The sequence below is a fragment of the Hydra vulgaris genome, chromosome 02 (assembly GCF_038396675.1).
Source record: "Hydra vulgaris chromosome 02, alternate assembly HydraT2T_AEP".
Classification (NCBI taxonomy): Eukaryota; Metazoa; Cnidaria; class Hydrozoa; order Anthoathecata; family Hydridae; genus Hydra; species Hydra vulgaris.
Window position 1 is genome coordinate 17,386,187 of NC_088921.1, and position 24,359 is coordinate 17,410,545.

At 27.4% G+C, this 24,359-nt stretch overlaps 2 protein-coding genes across 2 annotated transcripts; both read right to left on the reverse strand.

Moving 5' to 3' along the window:
• Positions 1-4,065: 4,065 nt before the first annotated feature.
• Positions 4,066-6,176, reverse strand: LOC136075897 (tigger transposable element-derived protein 6-like). The gene is made up of 2 exons (XM_065789340.1): positions 4,811-6,176; positions 4,066-4,580 (listed from the first exon to the last, which is right to left on the reverse strand). The coding sequence occupies exons 1-2, from the start codon at positions 6,174-6,176 to the stop codon at positions 4,090-4,092; spliced, it is 1,857 nt and encodes a 618-aa protein (XP_065645412.1). The 3' UTR covers positions 4,066-4,089.
• Positions 6,177-18,848: 12,672 nt separating this feature from the next.
• Positions 18,849-19,223, reverse strand: LOC136075898 (protein GVQW3-like). The gene has a single exon (XM_065789341.1). The coding sequence runs from the start codon at positions 19,221-19,223 to the stop codon at positions 18,849-18,851; it is 375 nt and encodes a 124-aa protein (XP_065645413.1).
• Positions 19,224-24,359: the final 5,136 nt, after the last annotated feature.

Sequence of the window (24,359 nt, forward strand, 5' to 3'; positions counted from 1 at the left end):
CAGCTTTCATTTCACTTCACAGCTTATTTGTAAAACGAAATGCTGATCTGATTGGTTGCTAAGGGCAACTAAGCCAATTAAGTATGGCGCGGCTAGTTAACCATAGGGGCAAGTTGGGCAACTAAAATATCTCACAAACTACCATCAAATGACGGAACATCTAATGGGCGAAAGATAGGTATATATAATGGTCATATAATGCGCATCAAATGGTTGTTGGACGGCGTTCAAGTGAGATGCGCGGACACCTTTTCGATTTCGAACCAAAATAGTAAAAAAAATATTTTTACTATATTTCTCTCAGATGCTTAAAAAATCATTTATCTCGTAAATGATTTTTTAAAATGATTTATCACTTAAGTGTTTTACGTTACGCATTTATTTGACTTTTGATTATTCTTTGCTAAACATTTTTAGGTAAACATTTTAAGGTCTATACTCTTTTAAATTATTCATTCTTAAATACTTTAAACAATTTATTATATCTTTAATTCTTTTTTTTGTTTTGAAGTATGTTGCGGTTTAATTCGATTTAAAACTATTTAATTTTTGCTTCTTTTAAAAATATTTTTACTTAAATATTAATTAGTCAATAAAATATATAAGTTAAAAGGCAAAAATTTTAATAAAAATTTTAGTTTAGTTTTGAATTACGTGTTACTTGTTTGCTATGTTTCCTATGATGGTATTTCATATTTTATATTTATTTTAATTATATATACTGTTTATAAAAAATTTATATATAGAGCTACATGGTATATTATTTCACTTACCATTAATATATTACTGTTATATGTGTGTGTGTATATTACACATATTTTTTTGTATACAAAGCTACAGTTATACAAACAGACAGAAGCTTTCTCTCACACACACAGAGAAATACATATATATATATATATATATATATATATATATATATATATATATATATATATATATATATATATATATATATATATATATATATATATATATATATATATATATATATATATATATATATATATATATATATAAAGACAGAGCTAAAAGAATTGCTACAACATCCATTTGCAGTGACTAAAAAATTGCAAGAAGTGGACTTAACTTCAGGTATTTTCCTAAAGAAGTGGGAAAACTTGATGATTTGCTTGTCTTAAAAGGGAGCGTTATTTGCAAGTGCATTGTCACTGCAATGAAACAGAGAGAAAAAGTACTATTAGAAAATAAGATTCTTTTGGCAGCTGTTTTTATAGACCCAATACTTCTTGATGATCAACAACTGACTAAAGGAAATAAAGCTCTGCTTGAAATAGCTGTAAGAATAAACAAGTTGCACAACTGTCAGGAACCGGAGGAATTGGGTCATACTGCCACATCTTCAACATCTACTTTTGAAGAATTTGATTTTGAGAAGTATTAAGAACCATAAAGACCGTGCAAAGCGTTCCCTTATGGAAAAAGAGTCATTCCTATCAGAGAACACTGCCAGTAAATTTCAGAATCGTTTTTCATGTGCATTAAAAGTAGTGGAACAATTTGGCAGTTCATCAAAAGTAACAGTATTGCAAGCAATTGATATGTGTCATGAAATGGTCAAAGAAGTTGCCCGAAAGATTACTGATTTGCCATTAACTCAAGTTAGTGTGGAGAGGTTGTTCTCTGCCCAAAAAATAATAAGATCAGATTTGAGGACATCCATGAAGGAGGATCTGACTGAGGCAATACTTTTTCTGAGGATTAATTCATAATTTTAAAAGTGACTGCATAAGAGTTTATTGTATATTTATTCACAAAAGTTCAGAAATGTAATTTGTTCGGAATTTGTTTTCTAATAAATATTGTTTAAAGCACTAAGTGGTCGGATTAATTATATCAAGGTGATGAATTAAGGAAATCTTAACATTTTAACGCGGTAAATTTGTTGTTACAAATTGGTGACTTATGAAGGAGTCGGAGTTCGAGTCGGTTCATAATAAAGTTAAGGAGTTGGAGTCGGAACTGAGGTTTACCGACTCCACAGCCCTGGCGTTAACTTCTAACCATTCAGCAGTTTCCGAACTCTTCTGCAAGGCGACGACTGCCAAAAATTCTGTCTGACGCTTGGCAGCGATACGAACAGGTTGGACCCTTTTGATTAGAGGGAGTGTTATAGCAGAAAAATGGATAGAAGCGTGCTTTTTCAACATAGCTTGAGAGGCAAAGTAGATATTGCACTTTTTACAGATTCTATCAGCTAGGCTAGAGTGAATTGATGGACAAAACGCATCATACGGCAAAATTGGAAATCTTTTGGCAGTACGAGGAAGAATACTTTCAATGTTTGATGCAATGAGCATAAAGACAGATGATGGAAACAATTCTTTTACTCCTTTTGAGACATCTACTGCTTTGAGCCCTTCTCTTGTTTGGTTGACAGGGGCAGGTGGCGGAAGAAATCTTGCTCTTATTAGAGTAAAGGAAGAGCTTCTAATAGTCCGACAACAAGAACGATTTTCACATTTCACAATTTGAGTAAAATATTGACTATAACTCGTAATCAATTAGAGTTTCGTATTTGAAATAACGACAATTTAATTTCAAAAAATGACAAATTTATGAGTTTACTTTTATGAGTTTATTTTGAACCACATTTTATAACCGCTAGGGAGCGAATAACGATTGTGAATTTTATACACAAAGAGTTATTATTTCTAACATAATTTGATTCGCTGTCATATGGTAATATATTAACAAAACGATAGTAATTTTTGATTTACGTTAGTAGTTGATATTTATTTAATTTCTCTGGGAAACTTATTATATATTTATATTATAAATAAGTTAATAAAACATAATATCACATTCTCCGCATTTAATATTAGTTTCCCCACCAACAAAACATCATTTCTATTCTATTTAGTAGATGTAAATACCGTTAAAATCTGCTCTTAAAACTAAAAAAATAATTTAAATTGACATCATTTTGGCCTTAACACCCCCTCCCCATTGTTAATTAGTGTCAAACTTTCCAACACTCCCTCCCCCCCCCCTTCCTCCTACATACTGACATCATTTATGGATGATCCCTTAATGCCGGTGGTGGAATCGTCTCTTATAAAAGAACGAAGTTGCAGCCTGAACAAGTTGAAAAATTGTTGTTCATTCAGCAAAACTACCCTAAGATCCAGATCAAAAGATGGTTTCTAACCAGTCAGGATGAAAAAGAAGAAGAAGCTTCTACCAATGACTCTGAGAATTTAGCTGCTTCAACTCAGGGACCTTCTACTTCAACTCTTACATCAGCAGTTAAAATGGATGACTAACTTAAATTGGTTCATTGCCTAAGTGGCGTCATTGGTCTATTTCACTGCTTAGAGTTTATAAAATTTGCCATATTGGGTAAAGTAGGGTAATTTCGGCGTATTAAGCCATTTTGTTGTTTATAGACAACGGTTGCTTTAATAACGTTAAAAAATCATGCATATCGATGCCCTGCAGATATATCTATTAAATAATAGTTAAAAAATTGTTTTAGACTTACAAAGTTTCATGTAAAATTTGTTTTACAAAACACTCAAAAATGACGAAATTAGCGACCTAGTATGGTATTTTCGGCACTATGATACGGTAAATTCGGCATACTTGAGAAAATTAAGACGTTTGTTGAAAGCACATTAATATAATTAAAATATTATAAACAGCTATAAATTTCCATTGTATAAAGTAATTGTCTCTTAAATGGAGTCTGTTACACCTAATTCGCATTTAATTAAGGGCGTTGCAATTGCAAAGATTAATAATTTTTGAACCACCTATTTTAGTAAAGTATGAATATATCACCCAAAACAGAAACCTTATTAGAAAAATTTGCTTCCAAAGTAAAATTGTAAATGAAATGATTACTAATTTCTATGATTTCGATGATTATTTCTAAATTCTATTTAAATAGGAATTCTTGTTTATAAGCTCATATGAAGTTAATAAAATAATATTTTACATAACTTCTATAGTTAAACATAAAAAAATAAAATACAAAGTTCAAAGAAAACTTTATAAAAAGAGATTTATTTAAGAAAGTTAAAAAACAGCTTATCAATATATGACATATAACTTTTTTTTAAAGAATCAGTGTTTCATACAATCATCACAAGTAAATACTTTTTTAGCATAAACACCACATATAGCAGCACATGTTTCATGCCACCATCTAGAGCATTTATGGCATTTATCCCAATTATCCTTTAAATACGGATCGACAGGATCACCATAACTGTATTGAAATTTTGCACAAAGTTGTTTATTAATCACACCTTTTGCATCAAGGTTATTCAAACGTACCTTTTGATGTGTAGATATATCTTTTTTAATGCACTTTTTACGTGGCTGCCTGTTCTTATATTTCAAAGTTAAAGATTCCTCTAGCTGAGATTTATATGGTGATCCAGTAATTTTTTCAGCATGATTTACCCTCCTTTTTATACCTGTTCGTTTTGTATTTTTAATTTCAAGTCCAGCTAGTGATCCAAATGTAATACCATAAGGTTGTGAGGTTTCATTAGAGGTGGCTAATTCTAATGACTTATGAAGTGTAAATGATAAGTTTGGTGAAACAGATTCTAAATAAAAATATTTAATTAAAGAAGATGAATAAAATTCAACATATAAATTATAAAAAAATAGTTAAAATGTTTAAAAGAAATTTGAACAAATTTTTTAAGAAATTTTTTTTTAGGTTAATAAAACAACAGAAAAATTATTATTTTGCTTGATATAAAACAAATTAAATCTGTGTTTAAAATGAATGGTGGAAGATGGTAAAAATAATACACCTTTTAAAATGATTTACCTTTTTGAGAAGCAATAATACATTTTGTGACAAAATCAACATGATCTAAATCTTTAGCAGAGTCTAACCCATTGTCGAGAGTAGGATGCATTTCAGAGGTAATATTTGGTTTTGAAATTTTTGATACAATATATGAGTGATCAGTAGCCTTAGCTGCAGCAAAGTCTTCTTCAGTAAACACATTTCTATCAAATGGATATATTCCACATTTTTTAAACCCTGACTGACAATTTTGAACAGTTGCAGCTTTCCCATAAGCTATTCCAAATAATTCACTAACCTCTAATTCAGTTACAGGACGACCTGGATGATGACGAAGCCAAGTACCAACTTCTTGATCATAGAATATTTTGAGGCTTTTAAAAAATGAAACATCAAGTGGTTGCAGTTTGTGTGTGCAGTGGGATGGAAGTGATAACATAATAACATTTGTCTCGCGAGCTTTTATAACAACACTAAGATTTTTTTTATGACTTGAATGTCCATCTAAAATTAGAAGAACTGGTTGGTTTCTTGACTGTGGCTGGACTGCTAGTAAAAAATGATCAAACCATTTTTCAAACAAACCAGTTGTTATCCACCCATTTTTGCTGCCACTAGAAATAGAACCAACTGGGGTTTTATCTAAAAATTCAGGTCTCACTCGAATACGTGGATAAATCAGCATTGGAGGGACAAAAGATCTGCTTGCTGATTGGCAACAAACTATTGTGATTGTTTTTCCTCTTTCCGAGCTTGTTAAGCCGCCAACACTATGTTTTCCCTTCAGGGCAACAACTTTTCCTGGTTTATGGCATATTGACAATCCGGATTCGTCTACGTTGAATAAGTTTGATGGTGGAATAATCTGCATTCCATTGGCATTAAACATTATTTTTTCTAGTTCATCATAAAAACGATTAACTTTTATTCTATTAAATCCAATGGCTCGATGCAATGACGTTGATTCAGCAACTCTTACAGAGAGTTTATTATGACGTTTCAAAAAACCCCTAAACCATTCTTTTTCTGCTGACTTAGTTCCACAATTAAACTTGTGAATAATACCATTTTCTTCACAAAACTGGAATACCATTTGCTTCACATCTTTTGGAGACAGGCCAAATAATCTCTGTGACATGGTCAGAAGAACTTCTACAAGCTCTTTTTCTTGAAAAGCTGAGAGTGTTGTTGGGTGTCCTGCACTTAACTTTTTAACACAATTATCAACAGACGCTCGTTTTATATAGTCATGTATTGTTTGCCTTGGTATTTTATATTGTTTAGCAGCAGAATATTTCGAGCAACCATCAACTAAAACTGCATTTACTGCTAGTTTTAACGATTCATTTGACCAATTACCATATTTTACACGTTTTGAACCCATTATATGATGCTGTCAAATAATGTTTATATATCTATATATATATATATATATACATATATATATATATATATATATATATATATATATATACATATATATATATATATATATATATATATATATATATACATATATATTATATACATTTATTACAAATATATTATTAATATCTTAATAATAATATACCTAATATAAATTAATTTTATGACATATAATATATATAATTAATATAATATAATATATATATATATATATAATTAATTTTATGACATATAATATATATAATAATGTATATATATAACAAAATATATATATATATATATATATATATATATATATATATATATATATATATATATATTGTTGTATATAATAAATTATTAACTTATTATATACATGTTATTAGGTACGTGAGTAAAAAATTTCAAATTGTTTGAATACTATAATGTTATATATCATTAGAAAGAGGATTATTACAGTATTTTAAAGGTGAAAAAATTATCAAAATCGAACAATTGGTTCAAAAGTTATGACGGTTTAAGTAGCAATTTTTCTATATATGGATTTGTTGAAGAAACTGTGGTCAAAATAATGATTTTCTTCACTTAAATTGTCATAACTTTGCCAATTCTTATAGAAATACAAATATCTTGGTGTCAAAAGATAGGTGTAAGAGTGGGTTACAACTTTATGTTAAACTCTAACCACCGGGTGTATCGGATGGACAGAGGGGGCACCAAACCACCACCTCGCCCGTATAAAACTGAACACTTTTTTCAGAAATTTTTTTTTTTTAAATACATAAGCAATACAAATACACAAAAAAGTTGTTTTAAATTTATAGTAAACCACCAAAATATACGAGAGGTGAATGTTAGCAATAGAGGTGGGTGTGGTAGCGATTGGTGTATCACACCCTAGGATCAAAAACGACTTGATTTTATAAATATTTATATCTTTACTATCATGAGTAAAATTAGTACACAATATAAAATTATGTTATACAATCTTACGTATAAAAGTGGTGTTTCTACTACGAAGGGACGTATGCCCACCACCTGCCTACCCCCCCTACCCACCTCTCCACCCAACCTAAAAAAAAAAATTATTATTTTCAAAATTTGAACAATAAATTTAAAAAATAAATTAAAAAATTGGAAATAAATTAAAAAATAAGTTCATAATCTTAATGCAAAGATGATAAATATTGTCTTACCAGTTTGAGTAGGCAGAGGTGGCATAATACAAAAACAAAAATTGCAAATATTTTTTAATATAAGCTCATGTGGCAAAGTTGATATATATAGCCTTACAAGTTGCAACAGATAAAGAAAAAAAAGCATAATAATAATAATAATAAATACTTAAATCAATTTTCAAAGAAAGAAATAATATGTCATTACCAACTGGAACAGATGAAATTTACACTAAAATAAAGAAATAGGCATAATAAACTAAAATCAAATTCTTGTAAAAATTTTCCAATTACAAGTTCACTTTATACACCTTACCAATTCGTTCAGATGACGATGGCACTAAAAAATAAACATAAAATACAGCCACGTCTTAAAATTATTTGGTTGTTAAAAAGTAAAAATATGTAAGCCTTACCAGTATTAACAGAAGAAGATAAAACTAAAAAATAAAAATACATTACATTATCTTGCAATTATATATGTAAATTATTTGTCGATACTGGAAAATATTTGTTATTTAAGATCTATAAACTCTTATTGAAAATATATGACATTACCAACTGGAACAGATGCAAGTGGCACTAAACTAAAAAATAAAATCTTGTATTTATTTTGTAATAACAATCATGTTGAAAGGTTTAGATTATACCTTACCAACTTGTTTCGATGATGATGGCACTAAAAAACAAAAATATAAAATACTATAGCATAGACTTATATGATAAAAAAATGTTATATGAAAAACTTTATATAAAAAAATTAAATAATATAGCACAACCTTAAAATAATTTAGAAATTAAAATCATATATGAAAATAAAAATATAAAAACCTTACCCTTTATAACCGATGAAGTTGATACTAAAAAATAAAAAATGCAATACACAACACAACTGTATAATTATTGAATAATTGAAACCATACTTAAAATTATTTGTAATTAACAATATATATATACATACATACATACATACATACATACATACATACATACATACATACATACATACATACATACATATATATATATATATATATATATATATATATATATATATATATATATATATATATATATATATATATATAAATATATATATATATATATATATATATATATATATATATATATATATATATATATATATATATATATATATATATATAAACCTTACCAACAGTAACGGATGAAGATGATACTAAAAAATAAAAAGACAATACACAAAACAACCTTACAATTATTTTAAAATTAAAACTATACTGAAAAATAATAATATATAAAACTTGCCAACAGTAATGGACGATGATGATACTAAAAAATAAAAAAACAATACACAACATGACCTCACAATTAATTAGCAATTATAATCATATTGAAAAGTAAGAATATATAAACCTTACCAGCAGGAATAGACGACAGTGACACTAAATATGAATTAAATGGCATTATATAAGTCTCCTTCCATTATATATATATATATATATATATATATATATATATATATATATATATATATATATATATATATATATATGTATATAAATTCTCTCACCAATTATCAAAGTAAGGTTTGCTAAAGATAAAGAAAATAAATTAAAATTGTTGGAATGTGAATGGAATATATTTCAACTTTAAAATACACTTGTTTCGAGTTATAATATCTATATAATGATGTATTAACAAAGTATACACTTTAAAATATTGAAACCTACAAAATTTACATATTTGTTTGCCATATTCACCTAAATACCAATTTTAAGTTAAAACATTTACTTGAAGTTTATATTTGTAATGATGTATCAATTAGTTATATGTTGAAAAATATAGAAATCTATGAAACTTACGTATCTGCTGGCCGTACTCACCTAAATACCAATTTTAAATCAAAACGTTTATTCAAAGCTAACAAGGAATACTAACACAGCATACAAATACTTTTAAATGATATAGTAACTAAAACAATTTAAACTAAACTTACTGATTGTTTGTTCTAATTTGTCTACAGAAAAAAAAAGTGACTTGTAAGAATTAGGTATACAAAAATACAACTAACAACAATCTACATATAAAGAACTGTATTTGAAAACTAATAGTAAATGACTAAATACTAAATTAATTCACATAATAGGGATATAACTGACTGATCCTCTGTAAAGCAAGTTCATCTAAACAAATTAAATTAACTTTATTTTTACAAAGTAATATAAAAATTTGCATATAGTAAGTCATTTGTATATATATATATATATATATATATATATATATATATATATATATATATATATATATATATATATATATATATATATATATATATATATATATATATATATATATATATATATATATATATATATAATAAAAATAACTACTGAGCTATTGAAAAAAGAAAGTAACTATCTGATGTTGTTGGCTGACGCCATTTCACAACTTAGAGCATCTAAAACAGCGAAAGAAATATTTAAGTTATACATAAAGGTTTAGATAGTGGCCAAATAATAATTTAAAAATAGTTTAATATATTTATATAAAAATAACTTATTTATTAGTTATAAATTATAATCTAAAGGCTTTCCTTGTTAAATTAAGACAACGTTCAAACTTCAAATTAGATATGATTCATAACTAATTTGATTCATATATAAATTATATTATGAATATGATACGAAATACTATGTGAAACCTTTATTTTCTTTCTCCATTTTGTTTCTAAATGAAATATAAAATTTAAATCTTATTTTATTATTTACTAAAAATCCTTTTAATAAAACAATTTCGTTTAAATTTACATATTTTTAAATCATATTTTCACTATAAAGTATCTAGGTTTATAATATCAATTTATGAAATAAGTTAAATATTGCTAATAATATTATTAATTGAATGTTATACATAAAAAAAATATATATATATACAAATAATCAATGGCCCCTCTGTCTCCCGCGCTAACAACAGGGAAAATGTAAATTAGGTAACAAAAGTGCAGCAACAAATAGAGTAACTGCTACATAATATTTTTCAACGAAATTTGGCAGGTGCATAGATAAATGAATAACTTAAAAATAAAAATTGAATAGATAAAATATAGACTATATCCTGGACATTAATTTCACCACAGAAGTACAACTAAAACTTTGACATCAATAAACTCGGTAATATATCAATTGAGTATAATTAAAACCAAATTAATAATAAGCTTCAACTATTCCTCTTTCTAAAAATACTCTATGTTGATAACAAATACTAAAAAGTTATTTCAGAAAGCCTTCCTCAAGCACGCTAACTTTGAAGAGACTGCAAAAATCGTAGCACAAAATTTTAGCACAAAATTCGGTTCCGTAAAACGCAATTGTCACGCACCTAATGTTATTAAATATGACATAAATTTAATTTATATTGTGGGGAACTAATATTTTATCAAGTTTCACACAGACACTAACGAATTCACTTTTTTACTAACTCGTTATTGTTTTATTACTATCTAAATTACTAAAACCAACTTCTTTTCATAATAGTTAAAACGCTTATTTCCATTTTGGTTTCAAAGAAACAACAGGTCGGCAAATTCGGCGCTGCCGAAATTAACAACTATTCATAAGCCGAAATTATCTCCTTAGAGCAGTCCTTGGGGAAACTTTAATATCTTGTAACATTCTCTGAGTTTCATCTTATTGTTGCTCACATTTTATTCAGTTTATATTTTTGAATAAAATAAATAACAACTTTTGGTAAAAATTTCAGAGAAAAGATCATTTATCCTGCATTTTCAAAAAAGTAAAAATGTTAAGAAAAAGCTAATAATCATAAATTAACGTACCTGTAATGTAAAAATCAAAGTTTAAACTAATATTTTTAAAAAAACTGTTTATTATACTACAATACCCAACTATAACTTTAATATTCCAATAAATAAATATTTTTAGGTGTCTTTTGAAGGGGTGCCGAAATTATCTCCCTGCCGAAATTACCCTACTTTACCTTAGTGATTTAGTGATTTCAATAAACATTGTCTTTGAGGTTAAATTTTAATATTTTTCTTATATTAAGTCACAAGCACAAACCTTAACATGTTAAACATGTAAAGCCAAGAATTTATCGAGTAAAACATTATTATTTTTTGTTTTTAGTTATTTTTTGCTTCAGCTTAAGTCTTAAATAAATTAAAAAATCAAAATTACAAATAAAGTTTTGTTTATTTCTTTTTTTACATTAAATAGTGAACTTGTCAGTAATTTTATTAAAGTTATTTAGGTTTTTAAAAAAATTATTTTTTTAGTCGGAAAAATTAATATCGTAATGAACCGATAACTATCGTTATCGTTTGAGTTACGATATGAGTTAAGATACTTATGGTAATTGAACGACAAATATCGTAATGAATCGATAAAAATTGAAAGTTTATCGTGCAAATTTTTTGGTTACGATATTATCGTAATATAAAAAAACTTACGATATGCACATTCCGATATCATATCGTATCGTATCGTAATAAGAAAAGTTTCGAGACGCAGACCCTTACTGCGGACACCACCTGACTTTGCGGTATGGAAACATGCACCTATTATAAAATAGACTCAATCCGGTCAAAATCCGGTCCATCAAAAAAAAGGGAGGCGGAGGAGGGCATAGTTTTTTTCGGACTTACCAACAAAATTTTCGGTAAACGCCCCTGGTCATTTATTTTAAACATGCCGACTCTTTTTGTACTCTTTTTGGATTTTTCAAAATGTTTTAATTTCGACTCGCTGATAAGGCTAATTTATGCCTTCTACCTGCTCCAGCTTTTGTGACTCTTATATTTTTTAAATTGAAAACTTTTTTAAACGGAAAAATAAAGTAAACTAACTATGTTTGAAAAAAATATTTCGATTTTCAAACTTTAAGGGTTTTTTTTCTTAAAAATCTGTGAAATTTTAAATATAACTTTGATCACTTATGAATTATGCAGCAACGCGTCACTAGACGATAAAAACAATTAACAAAAATGAAAACACTATTTCAAGGTGGACAATCGGTTTCTAGTTTTTTTAAAGAGAGTTTCCAAAGTGGATGCCACTTAAACTTTTACAAATTTGAAATAATAAAAATAATTTTGTTCAGTATAAAGATTAAAAACATTTATGAAGATTTTCAGCTTTCGACGTTTGACGAAGTAATTTAAGCCTTTATCGAATTTCCAATAAACGAGCATAACTGGCAGTTTAACCCGAATTTCAATAATTTTATGCAACTGTTCATCAAAAGTAAGCTGGAAGTCTAAATTTTTGATATTTGATTTTTAGTAAAAACATTTATAGATTAATTTAAAAGCCGAAAAAATATTACTTAAACCTTTTGTAAACGGATTCAGGTTTTAATAGTAGGACAAAAAATCGCAACAAAAATTTTTGAGGTTATGTCTTTAAAAAAGGCTCTAAAAAGTAAATAAATTTTGATATCATTCAAACGCTTTAATTTTTTGATTTGATTTTTCCACATTTATAATAATTTGTGAACTTATTCATAATAAGAAGATTTTGGAATGAAAGTCATGAATTCTAATAAATTTTCTTGTAAATTTTCTAATAAACATTCTAATAAATTCTCAATAAAATTATTCTATGTTCAGATTTTCACCTTTCCTCGTCTTTGATCGAATAAAATTGTTTAACTTGGATCAAAAAGATTTTTCAATAAAAAATTGTAAGGTATCCTATTGAACAAAAAACGGTTTATATTCAGTTTATATTTAGTTGGTCTAATAATTACAAGTTCTTTTATTAGAAAATTCTTTGTACAAAACACATTAATAAATACAAGTTTCTACTAATGTGATGCGTAAAGTTGTTGCTATTATTGTAAAGTTGCGTAAGTTGTTATTGTTATTGTAATATGTTATTATATGCGTAAAGTTGTTAATATTATTGTAAATTATGCGTAAAGTTGTTATTATTATTGTTATTACGTTTACGTAACTTCTATTTACTTCAAGAATTCTATCTATTTAAGAAATCTATTTTATTTATAATAATTGCTTAAACTTAAAATCAAACTAAACTACATTAACGTCAACGGTAATGAACGTGTAAAAATACTTCGTGCAACGAAACCTTGCCATCCTATCCGGAGTATACAAATATTGGTTTTCTTGCATTCGCGTTGTACGTTTTAATAATAGCAGTAGGCAATTGCTTTTTATATTGTTGTAAAGGTTTTTTTATAATCTTTTCTTTCACTAGACATGAATTGTTATTGTAATTTATACTCCTCCGGCTAATTGCCATACAGAGGCCAAGAAAACGAGTTCAGGTCACTAAAGTGCATCATAACTCGCTTCGCATACCAAGAGGTGATTTTAAGAAGAATGAAGGATAATAGTGTGAAAATTTAAAAACTTTTACTCTATTCAGTTTCACTCTTTTCAGTTCACTTGACATGGAATTGATAAATATAAAATTTTTGATAAAATATTTATTTAAGTTATAATTTAAATAAATATTTTATCAAAAATTTTATATTATTAAATAATTATTTATAAAAAGTTAATTAAATGCAATGTTTTAAGAACAAAGATAAAAACCAGACTGTACTATTGGAGAAAAAAGAACAAAGGAAAATTTTGCTTTAACAATTTTTCGCTTATAAACTTTTAAACAACATAAATTTATTATACACCTTGTTGTCGACTAATTATATTATAAATTGTAATATTATTTGATTTCGCTTTTAAAAAACCAAGTTGCTTTATCTATAAATACTATTAAACATGACAGCCTTTAACTCAGTCATCAGTTGTGTAAATAAGCTCGGAAAGAATGTTGTAAATGATATATCTTTTTTTCGGTTTCCAAAGGATAAGTAAAAAATTATGAAACGAATCAAATTTATTAAATAACTAGTATATTAAGAATTTAAAGAAACTTTCAAAACACTGTTTTAATTTAAATTTTGTAAAATAAATTTATACACAGTATGATGTAAATAATTCATATCTAGATGCAAGGTTTGGTTTCGTAACTGTCGTCGCCAAGATCTCGATACAAAATCATGTGAAGAACTTTATCTTAACTATACTATTTGTAGTGAACATCTTGATTCTTCCCAATACTATCTTGCCAATAATGGTGATAAAAGAGCACTTGTAACTGCTGTATCAACAATTTTTAACTTTCCAAATCAACCTTCTACGTTGAATTTAAAGAGAAAACAGCCAACAAGCTGACTTCATTTACTTTATAAAATGAAGTCTGCTTGACTTCATTTTATCCTGTAAATGAAAGTTTACTTCTACAAAAAAATGAAATCAATGATAAAGTTGAATTAAATGAAATAAATAATGTTAAAAATTGTAGTACAAATAATACAACTGTCAAAACTTTTAAAAATAAATATTTATTATCTCAAGTTGAGATTTGTCGACTTAAAAAAACTCAAGAACCTAAAGATAAAGCACGAGATGTTAAAAAAATGCGGTGAATCAATAAAACATATTATTAATTTATCTAACAATTTTGAACATATTAAAATTTATCTAAAAACTCAATTAAGTAAGAATAGTCGCGTTAAAAAAGGAAAGCCTTGGACTGTTAAAGATAAAATTTTAGCTTTGAGAAACATGTATTGCAGTCCACAAGCTTTTAAAATATTTAGAAAAGTTTTTTTATTACCTGCTAAAAAAGCGTTATTTTAATGTTTCTTGAAAAATCTTTTAAGACCCTAGAATCTGGTTTTTTCAATAAAGTTATGGCTTTACTAAAAATGCGAGTAGATACCATGAAAAAATTGAAACGAAACTGTAGCCTTGTTTTTGATAACATTTTTTTAAAGCAACAACTTGATTGTGACAAAAACAATGACAAGATCATTGAAATTCAATCTAATAGCTAGCCAGTAAACCAAGTACTTGTATTGATGGTCAGCTGGTTATCAACAAAATGGAAACTACTAGTTGTATATTTTTACAGTAATACCAATTTAGCTAAAATAGTAAATAATGCTACGATTCATCTACATAAAACAGGTTTAGCTGTAAGATGTCTTGTTTATGATTGAAGCTCAATTAATATTAGAGCTCTCAAATTTTTAGGATTTTCATTATTAAATAAACAAATTTCATATCCAACTACAGAAGCAAAAGTTTATATAATATTTGATCCATCACATCTTATAAAAAACGATTGGATAAAGAGAGTCCAAGTATGTTAATTATGTGTACAAGTTTTTTTCTAGTGAGACACCCTGTCAAAGTAACTTATTTGATACTGATTCTTTACAAAACCTACTTCACGAAATGGAAACTGCTTATATATCGCAAATGAAACTTTTATTAACTAAAAAAAATATTATGCAACAAATTATTAAAGTAATAAAAAAGAATTGCAATTTTACATTTTTTTATAATGAACATGTTGATCATGCTTTTCATTTAGAAGAAAGTTTAAGCAGACACTATGTTTATATGAGAATATTTTATTTTATAAGGTTTAATAATCGAGATCTGGCACCACGAAACTAGACATGTAAAAAAAAGTTAGCTTTACATTATCTATGCTTAATTTTATTTTAGAGATAATTCTTGAAACAAGGTGTTTCTTGTTTATAACTGCTGTTTTTTCTCTCGGTATTATTAACTACATATTTAGCATCTAATTAAGAAGTATATATTTAAACTAATATGAAACGAATACTCTGATAACATGATTAAAAGACTGACGCAAAAACCTATACCGATTTGTACCGGCCGACACCGATGCATCGTCATTGGCCTTAAATTGTAATGCTTGTACTTTTTTTTTGTTATTAACTTTTTACTAATAGGTAAATTAGGATTTTTTTATTATTATTCTTATTATTATTTTAGGTGCTCCAAGAAGTCCTCACGGTCTTATCACAGAGCACCGCAGAAGAGCATTTGAAAGTAAGTTCACGCCTCCTTCCTTTCTTACAAGATATATTTTACTTACAAGATTTTTCTTATTTATAATTGTCGTTTTAAAAGACATACGCAAAAACCTAGTTTTTTAAAAATCTAATGTTAATGATCAATTTTATTGCTCACTTATTTGCCTATTGCTAAGTTGGTTTACTGGTTATTGATTTATTTTTTTATACAATTTTATTTCTAAAGTCTAAGATTCAAACTATATTTTAGGAATATAGTTAGAAATTATATAAAATGAAAGAAGTAGTAAATCAACAATGAGCGAAGCGACTTATTGTCTAATAAACTGTTTTGATATAGATAAAAATAAACGTTTAAAGCAATTTGTAAGTTTTTCAAAATAAAAATGTCAAGAAGAAGAACATCTGGAAAAAAACTTTTTTTAACATTTTACATTACATTTACATTTCTTGATTATAAACTTATCTCCTTGTATAGCTTAAATAATTAAGTTATATAGTTTCTCTCCTAAATTATAAAAAGTGAGAAAATGCAGGGAGCTCCTGATAAAAAAACAGTATAAAATAAGTAACGGTTTAGTGGTTGCAGATATGTCTATATATGATATAGTTCAGAAAAGTTTTTTTTTTACTGGATATTTATCTGACCTGTAGATTTGCAATAACTGCAAATTGCTTACCCTATAGTCTTCTACTGTGTTCGAATGTCCAACGGTTTTAGCAGTCCACATTTTACTCATTTTCACATCATCACTATTAGATAAAGATAAAACAGCATGACAATCTAAAGTCTTTCTTTTTATAATAATTCTTTTTATAATAATCTATAAAGCTTTAAGACTATTAAAGATAAAGTAGTAGTATTAAAGATAGTAGGCACTACATTTTCCCAAGTTAATAATGAAACTTACTTTAGAGTTCTTAAGTTTCCGCCACGTCTACGACACAAGTTTGCATTGTAAGCCTATTAAAGGGATTGTATTGTTCTTCTATGTATTTTATAATTTGCAGGTTTGTGAGGTATAGAGACATGGCATCTAAGAGATTTTAACTCAATTGGGTCTGTAAAACTAGGAAAGCTAGCAGCTGAACACTGGTGTCACAAAACATCATTTATGAAATGAAAGTCCTTTATATATATATTTATATTAGTTTCTATTAGCAATTTTGCATAACTACCACGAACATTTTTGCATAACTACCACGAACATTTTTGCATAACTACCACGAACATTTTTGCATAACTACCACGAACAGATGCAAATTTACGTTGTCCTGTTATTAAATTTTTTTTTTTTTAAAAGAAACAACTTTTCATCTTTTATACTTCTACTTACTTTTTTTAATTCAGAACTTAATATGTTTAAATGCGTTTTGAAAGATTTGTTTTAAAAAATTTATTTTAAAATTAAAAACCATCTGCATCTGCTAATTTTTTTTTTTTTTTTTGTTGTGGAGGTTGCATTTTAAAAAATGATACGTTTTTCGAAGCCTCGAAAGATTTTTTGGCATGTTAACTTTAGACACATTTAAACTTATCAATACTATACAAATCAAATCCTAATGGCAAAGTAATGTATACCATATTGATACAGTTATTTTCGTGGTACATTTATTATTGTGAAAAAAAAAAGAAAAAAGAAAATATATATACAAAATTATTACGTATCAGATTGATAAAAATAGAGAAGATGATAGAAAACATAATACTCCAATCAGAAACGAAAATTGTTTGTCAGAAGAAAAGAAAACCCTAAAACAAACCAAAGAACAAAAGAAACTTATCACAAAAGATTAAAAAAGGGGAGAATTTAAAAATTACTTGCTTACGAATAAAAAACAATGTCAAGTAAGAGCAGCACAACTTGACTTTGACAAATGATGATAATAAAAAAAGATGATCTTGGAAACTTTTGTTTAAATAAAAGTCTTGTATGAATCTTATATATACGAGGTGTGTTCAAAAAATACCGGAAATTTTCGTTTTTTGAAAAAATATTTATTTATTCGTCTGCATTAATGTTGGCTTCTTTAAAGTAGCCCCCATTTGATACTATGCACTTGTGCCAGCGCTTCCGCCAATCCTTGAAACACTTATCAAACTCAATATTTGGGATAGCCTATAATTCATTTAGCAATGCGCTTTTAATGTCATATAGGCTTGTGAAAAGTCAGCCTTTTATAGTTTTCTTCATTTTTGGGAATAAGAAAAAGTCACACGGAGCCAAATCTAGTGAATATGGAGGTTGGTGAATGACTACGGTGTTGTTTTTTGGCCAAAAAATTACGATTAAGTAACGACGTGTGAGCAGGTGCATTATCGTTGTGCAAAAGCCATAAATTGTTTTGCCATAAATATGGGCGTTTTTTTCGGATTGCTTCACGAAAACGTCGCATAACTTCAAGGTAATACTCTTTATTAACCGTACGACCTTGTAATAAGAACTCATGATGAATTACGCCATTATAATTGAAGAAAACAGTAAGCAAAACCTTTAACATTTGATCAAACTTGACGTGCTTTTTTTCGGTCTTGGTGATTCAGGGTGCTTCCATTGCAACAATTATGCTTTGGTTTCGACGTCATAACCGTACACCTATGTTTCATCACCAGTTATGAACCTTTTAGGCAAACTTGGATCGTCGTTGACGTCATTTAGTAGCTCCTTAGCGATGTTCATGCAATTGTTTTTTTGGTCAAAGTTCAACAGTTTTGGAATGAATTTCGCTACCACTCGTTTTATGCCCAAAACATTTGAAAAAATGTTATGAAATGAGCCAATTGATATGCCAACTTCATCAGCAACTTCTCTTATTGTGACTCGGAAACGCTTATACCACTCGCAAACACGTGTTTTTTTCATAGCAGACTCACCATTGGTTTTTTGTAACATTTCCCACACTTTGTTACCCTTTATTTCATTTTTTACACAAAATTTAATACAAATTCTTTGACTCTTCAATTCTTCCATTTTTTAAAATCGTTGAGTTCATAAAAACTGTCCTACCTACTAACTTCAAGTTTTGTAAAACTATACACATATTTACGTTAATAGTATGTAACAGGCTTATTTTCATAGATAGAATTTTGGTCATTCTTCTAATGAAAATTTATCCTAAAAGAAACTTTATACACTGGTGTGTATTAGGTTGTAATGGTATACTTTTTTTATAATTTTACTTTTTTTTAGATGTATTATACACTAATACTTTTCAGCAAAGCATTTGTAGCCTTTAGGTATAGCAGTATTAAACATGTAAATAATGTTACTCATGTAAGATCATAGCGCATCAAGTCGGGGATCATAGTACCCCATTGAATGGGGTGCATTGATCTATTGCAAGGATTGTTGTAATGTTGAAATATATCATGTTCATCAATTTTTTTATTAAAACATTTGTTTTTACTTAAGGACAGATTGTTCCAGTTAAGTTTAGTAGTTAATAAGTTTTCATATCTACATCGGGTTGTTTGCAGTTTACAAAATACTGCTACGGCTATCGATGCGCCCGCATCTCCCCAACATTAAAATAATATTGACACATTAATATAATATTGATATAAACTTTAATACATAATTTGGCATAATAACTTTATATATATTTGCTTTTCCAAACTATAACACCTAAAAAAAAAAAAAATCAAACAAGATTTAGCATTTTCGGGTATAAAACTGCAAAAAAAATCTTTTCGCAGATTCCCTAAATAGCGCCACTTGGCGTACATCTATCTCTGTATAAAAATTTAATTTAAATAAGTTTATTTAAAAAATTTTGCGATTAACTTTGCAATGAAATTTTTCTACTATTATTATTATTTTTTTATTATTATCTTTTTTTTTCTTTTTAATTTATTGCAATCATTTTTACAAACCAAGAATATGCAGCTTTGCTTGTCGTTTAAACGGCAATATTCCATTTTAATGAAATATCGTGTAATGGAATAAAAAATAAAAAATTAAAAGTCTTAAATTTAAGTCTTTTAATTTTTGATTTTTCATGTTTTCCAATGTTTTGGGGCCTGCGACAGAATTGAAAATTTAGAATACTACAATATTGTGAAAAAGTTAAGAACCACAAAAAAAAACAAATCATAATTTATTTTCATTTTTTAATTTTTTTTTAACCGAATATATTTTTCTGGTAAAAAGAATAATAATAAATTTTAGAAAATAGACAAACAAAATAAAAAATAATAATAGTGATAAAAACTATTAAACAAATATAAAAAATGTATTTAAAGTTTTATAGGTAATTTTTATTTTAAAAAAATTTTGAAAAAATTTAGAAAAATTGTGAAAAAGAACCACAGAATAAAAAGCGATAATTTTTACCACCTAATACCGTGTATTTCTACCATGAATTTTTAAGCACTCATTTAAACGATTTGGCATTGAGTCTATTAAATTCTCTAAATTATGTTTGGGAACATTTCCAAGTATTGCTGGTAAAATATTGCGCAAATCCTCAAGGCTCCTTGGAGCTTTTTTGGCAATCTCTTTATCAAGCCAACTCCAAAGATTTTCAATGCAATTTAGATCTGGGCTATTTGGTAGCCAAGTTAGACGCTCAATATTTTTACTTTCGAACCATTCAGAGACAATTTTAGCCCTGTGACATGGTGCATTGTCTTGCTGAAAAATGAACGGAACGCTTTGCTCAAGTGCATTAATTGACGGTAACAAGTTGTTATTTAAAATATCGACATAATAAGTAGAGTTGAGTCGACCATCAAATAATTTAAACATACCGAGACCATAATATGTCATGCAGCACCATATTCCAACCGACCCGCTACCTTGTTTTGTTCTTTGAACGATACAATCGTGATTATATTTTTCTGAAGGCTGCCTGAGAATCATAATTTGGTTTTTTCGGTTATCAACCTCGATATTCATCTCGTCACTGAACATTACTGTCCTCCATTTTTGTTTAGACCATTCTTTGACGCTTTGGCAAAATTCTTTTCGCTTTTTTATATGTCGTTTGGTAAGTCGCGGTTTTAGAACAGCTTTTTTCCATAACATATTGTTAGCTAATAGTTTCCTACGCATAAGTGATGCCTAGGCTTGACGTCCATTTGAAAGCTTCCATTCCCTTCTTAATTCATGCGACGGCATGGTTCGATTTTTCTTTGCCAACCTGATTAAAAGGCGATCATCATTGGGTGTCGTCAAACGCGGTCTTCCAGAACGATGGCGATCAACGTAAGATTTCGTCTCTTTGAATCTTTTGATGATTGTTAGCACTGAACTATGTGATCGCTTTACTATTCTTCCAATTTCGCGAGCGGATTTACCTTCCTGGTGAAAATGCACCACTTTTACACGATCTTCATAGGTAATAGCTTTTCTGCTCATTTTTTCAAAAGGAAAGAATTTTTTTTTGTTTGAAATTAAATACTTTTTTTAAAAGTATTTTAAAAAATTAATTTTTTTCAAATGTTTTTATTGGTTCTTTGGTAATAACTTAGGTCATTAAAAGAATATTTAAAAAAAAAGGGAAAAATAAATTTAAAAAGACGTTTCCGCCGCATTTAGCACAAAAAATTCTTTGTGGTTCTTAACTTTTTCACAAAAAAAATATAAAAAAAAATTAACACATAATATTTAATCCTTATTTTTTATAGGTTCTATTAACTAACTTTCAAAAAAACAATTTTTTTCTTTTTTCTCATGCTACATTTAATATGTTTGAAAAAAAAAGACTATTTTATTATCTATAGAATAAAAATTAATTAAATTTATTTGAAAAAAGTTTTTTTTTTTATATTGTGGTTCTTAACTTTTTCACAATACTGTAGATTTGTAATTTTTATAAATATAGTTGTTATGGAAACTATTTAATCGCAAATTTTGAATCGCAATTTGGAAACTATTTAATCGCAAAACTTTAACACAGTGATGACAAAAAAATGTCTGAAAAAAGTTCGGTAGAATATTATTTTTACACTTGAACATAAAATATGAATTAAGTTTTTCCAAGTTAATGACTTTTATATTTGTCATCGCATTAAAAGGATTTTCAATTTTACTTAAATAATGAATTGCTCTACAAGTATGGTTTTGCAAGCCTTGTTGTTTGATTAATTATGTTTTATGTGAATTAGCCGACTCTATATTAGCATATGTAAGACGAATGTGAATTAGAATAAAGTAAAGTTTTTTCTTCAGAAGAAATCAAGAAATGGGCAAGATTTATATAAAACACCTTTGCGGATGATATGTGCCCAATATGATTTCTCCATTATAAATTAAAATAAAATGTTGTCGAAGGGTTGAAGTAATAGCCTTATCATCTTTAAGTTTCTTATTGTTGATAATGTTTATTTTATATTATTTAAAACGAAAAACATAGGCTTTTATTCTTTCAATATTTTTGTATAAAGAGCTTTGCTAAAATTTATTTTATTATATTATCAGGGAAAAAAACTTCTGAGGGTTGGAAAAAGTAAAAAAATTATTTAAAAATTAAATTATTAAATCCGTAAAAATGTTTTTAAATTTAAAGGAACAGGAAATACTTTCTAAAGATAAGTTTCAGGCTTTTTCTCTTTCTTTCTGGAAAAGTCGCTGTCGTATTTATTATATGAGCTACGAGTTTTCGTCTTGATGGCTACAGAATGCAGGATCTTTCACAATATAAACAACTTCACTTTCTATCATGACTACTTATTTAGAACACAGAACAAGATCAAATGGGACATAATGATTTACTATTTGTTCAGAGGCTCATTAAGCTTCTGAAGACTACTGTTAGCTTTAGTCTATTTATTCTATTTAATTTCATCACACTAATAAACGTACAGTTAGGTATGACATACATTAAAACATCTAAGCATATAGTATATGGATATACGTGTATGTATAGGCAGTGTTAGTAATGCTTAAGTACTTGGCGCAAAAATTGATCCGATAGCTAATTTTTTCATTAGTTATTTTCATTCGACACATCGGAAAAATACTTGTTGCTATGAAGCCAGAATGCACATTGTCGCAGAAGGAAGCTTTGGTCAATAAGCTGTTTGAGCAACACAGGAAAGCTAGATTTTGTGAGATCTTTGAAACCGTTTTGAATAAAATATTAGTTTAGGATGCCACACTATTTATTTTTCACTGTCCTGAATACGCCTACATCAAGCGGCTGTAGCACGCGAGATGCATGAGCAAATTGCTTAGAAATAATAATACTCTTTTTCTTAGTGAGTTAGTTTCAGTTTGCATGGCTGTCTAGAAAAAGGACTTTATTAATTTATTAAAATGATTGTAATGTAAATAGGAAAATAATATTAAAAACTCTAATAAAGTTTTTTTACTATGTATCAACATACATACACTATGTTAGGCAGTTCAACATTTTTTTTTAAAATGTGAAATGAAAACAAAACAAAATCCATAGACTAAAGCTAAACATTAACAGTTAAAGAATAACAAACTTATCGTTATATTACTATTAGTCGAAAACTTATGCAACTTTTAAATCACAAAATTTAAGATTTTTTTCTGTATGACTTTTGAGGTTTTTAGCGATATAATGTTTTTAAGAATCGCATTAACGTTTCCGTTCTTTTACAAAAGTAACAATAAACAAGACTATTATTATTCGAAACTAAGAATATAATACCCATAAAAACTATAGATAATGGAATTTTAATGATTAGGAAACAACCCACCGTTGACATAATAAATCTGTGACGGTTTTTTTTTTTAATTTTATTTATTGGTAATACAAAAAGGGCTTTCCAGAACAACAAACCAATTTTAAAAATTAAATTTCAGTCTTGAAAATTGACGAGTTGAGTCTTGAAAATTGACAAGTGCTAAAAAAATTTATTTTCAAGTTAATTTTTTCGTGGGAGGCCCTTTTTTATTGTGATCAACGCTTATTATTTAAAAATATGCACACTATTAGGGTAATATAATGGTATAATTGGTTTTGTTATTAATTCAAAATAACGTTACTTTCAAAACATTTAGGATATAAAATGACCTTAATTTTTGAATCAAGTTATCTCTAAAAATAAAAATCTCAAAAAAATATTTATGGTACTGTTGTTAAGCTGTGGTTCTAATTTTTGCAACAAACAAATAAAAAGTTATTGTATTTTA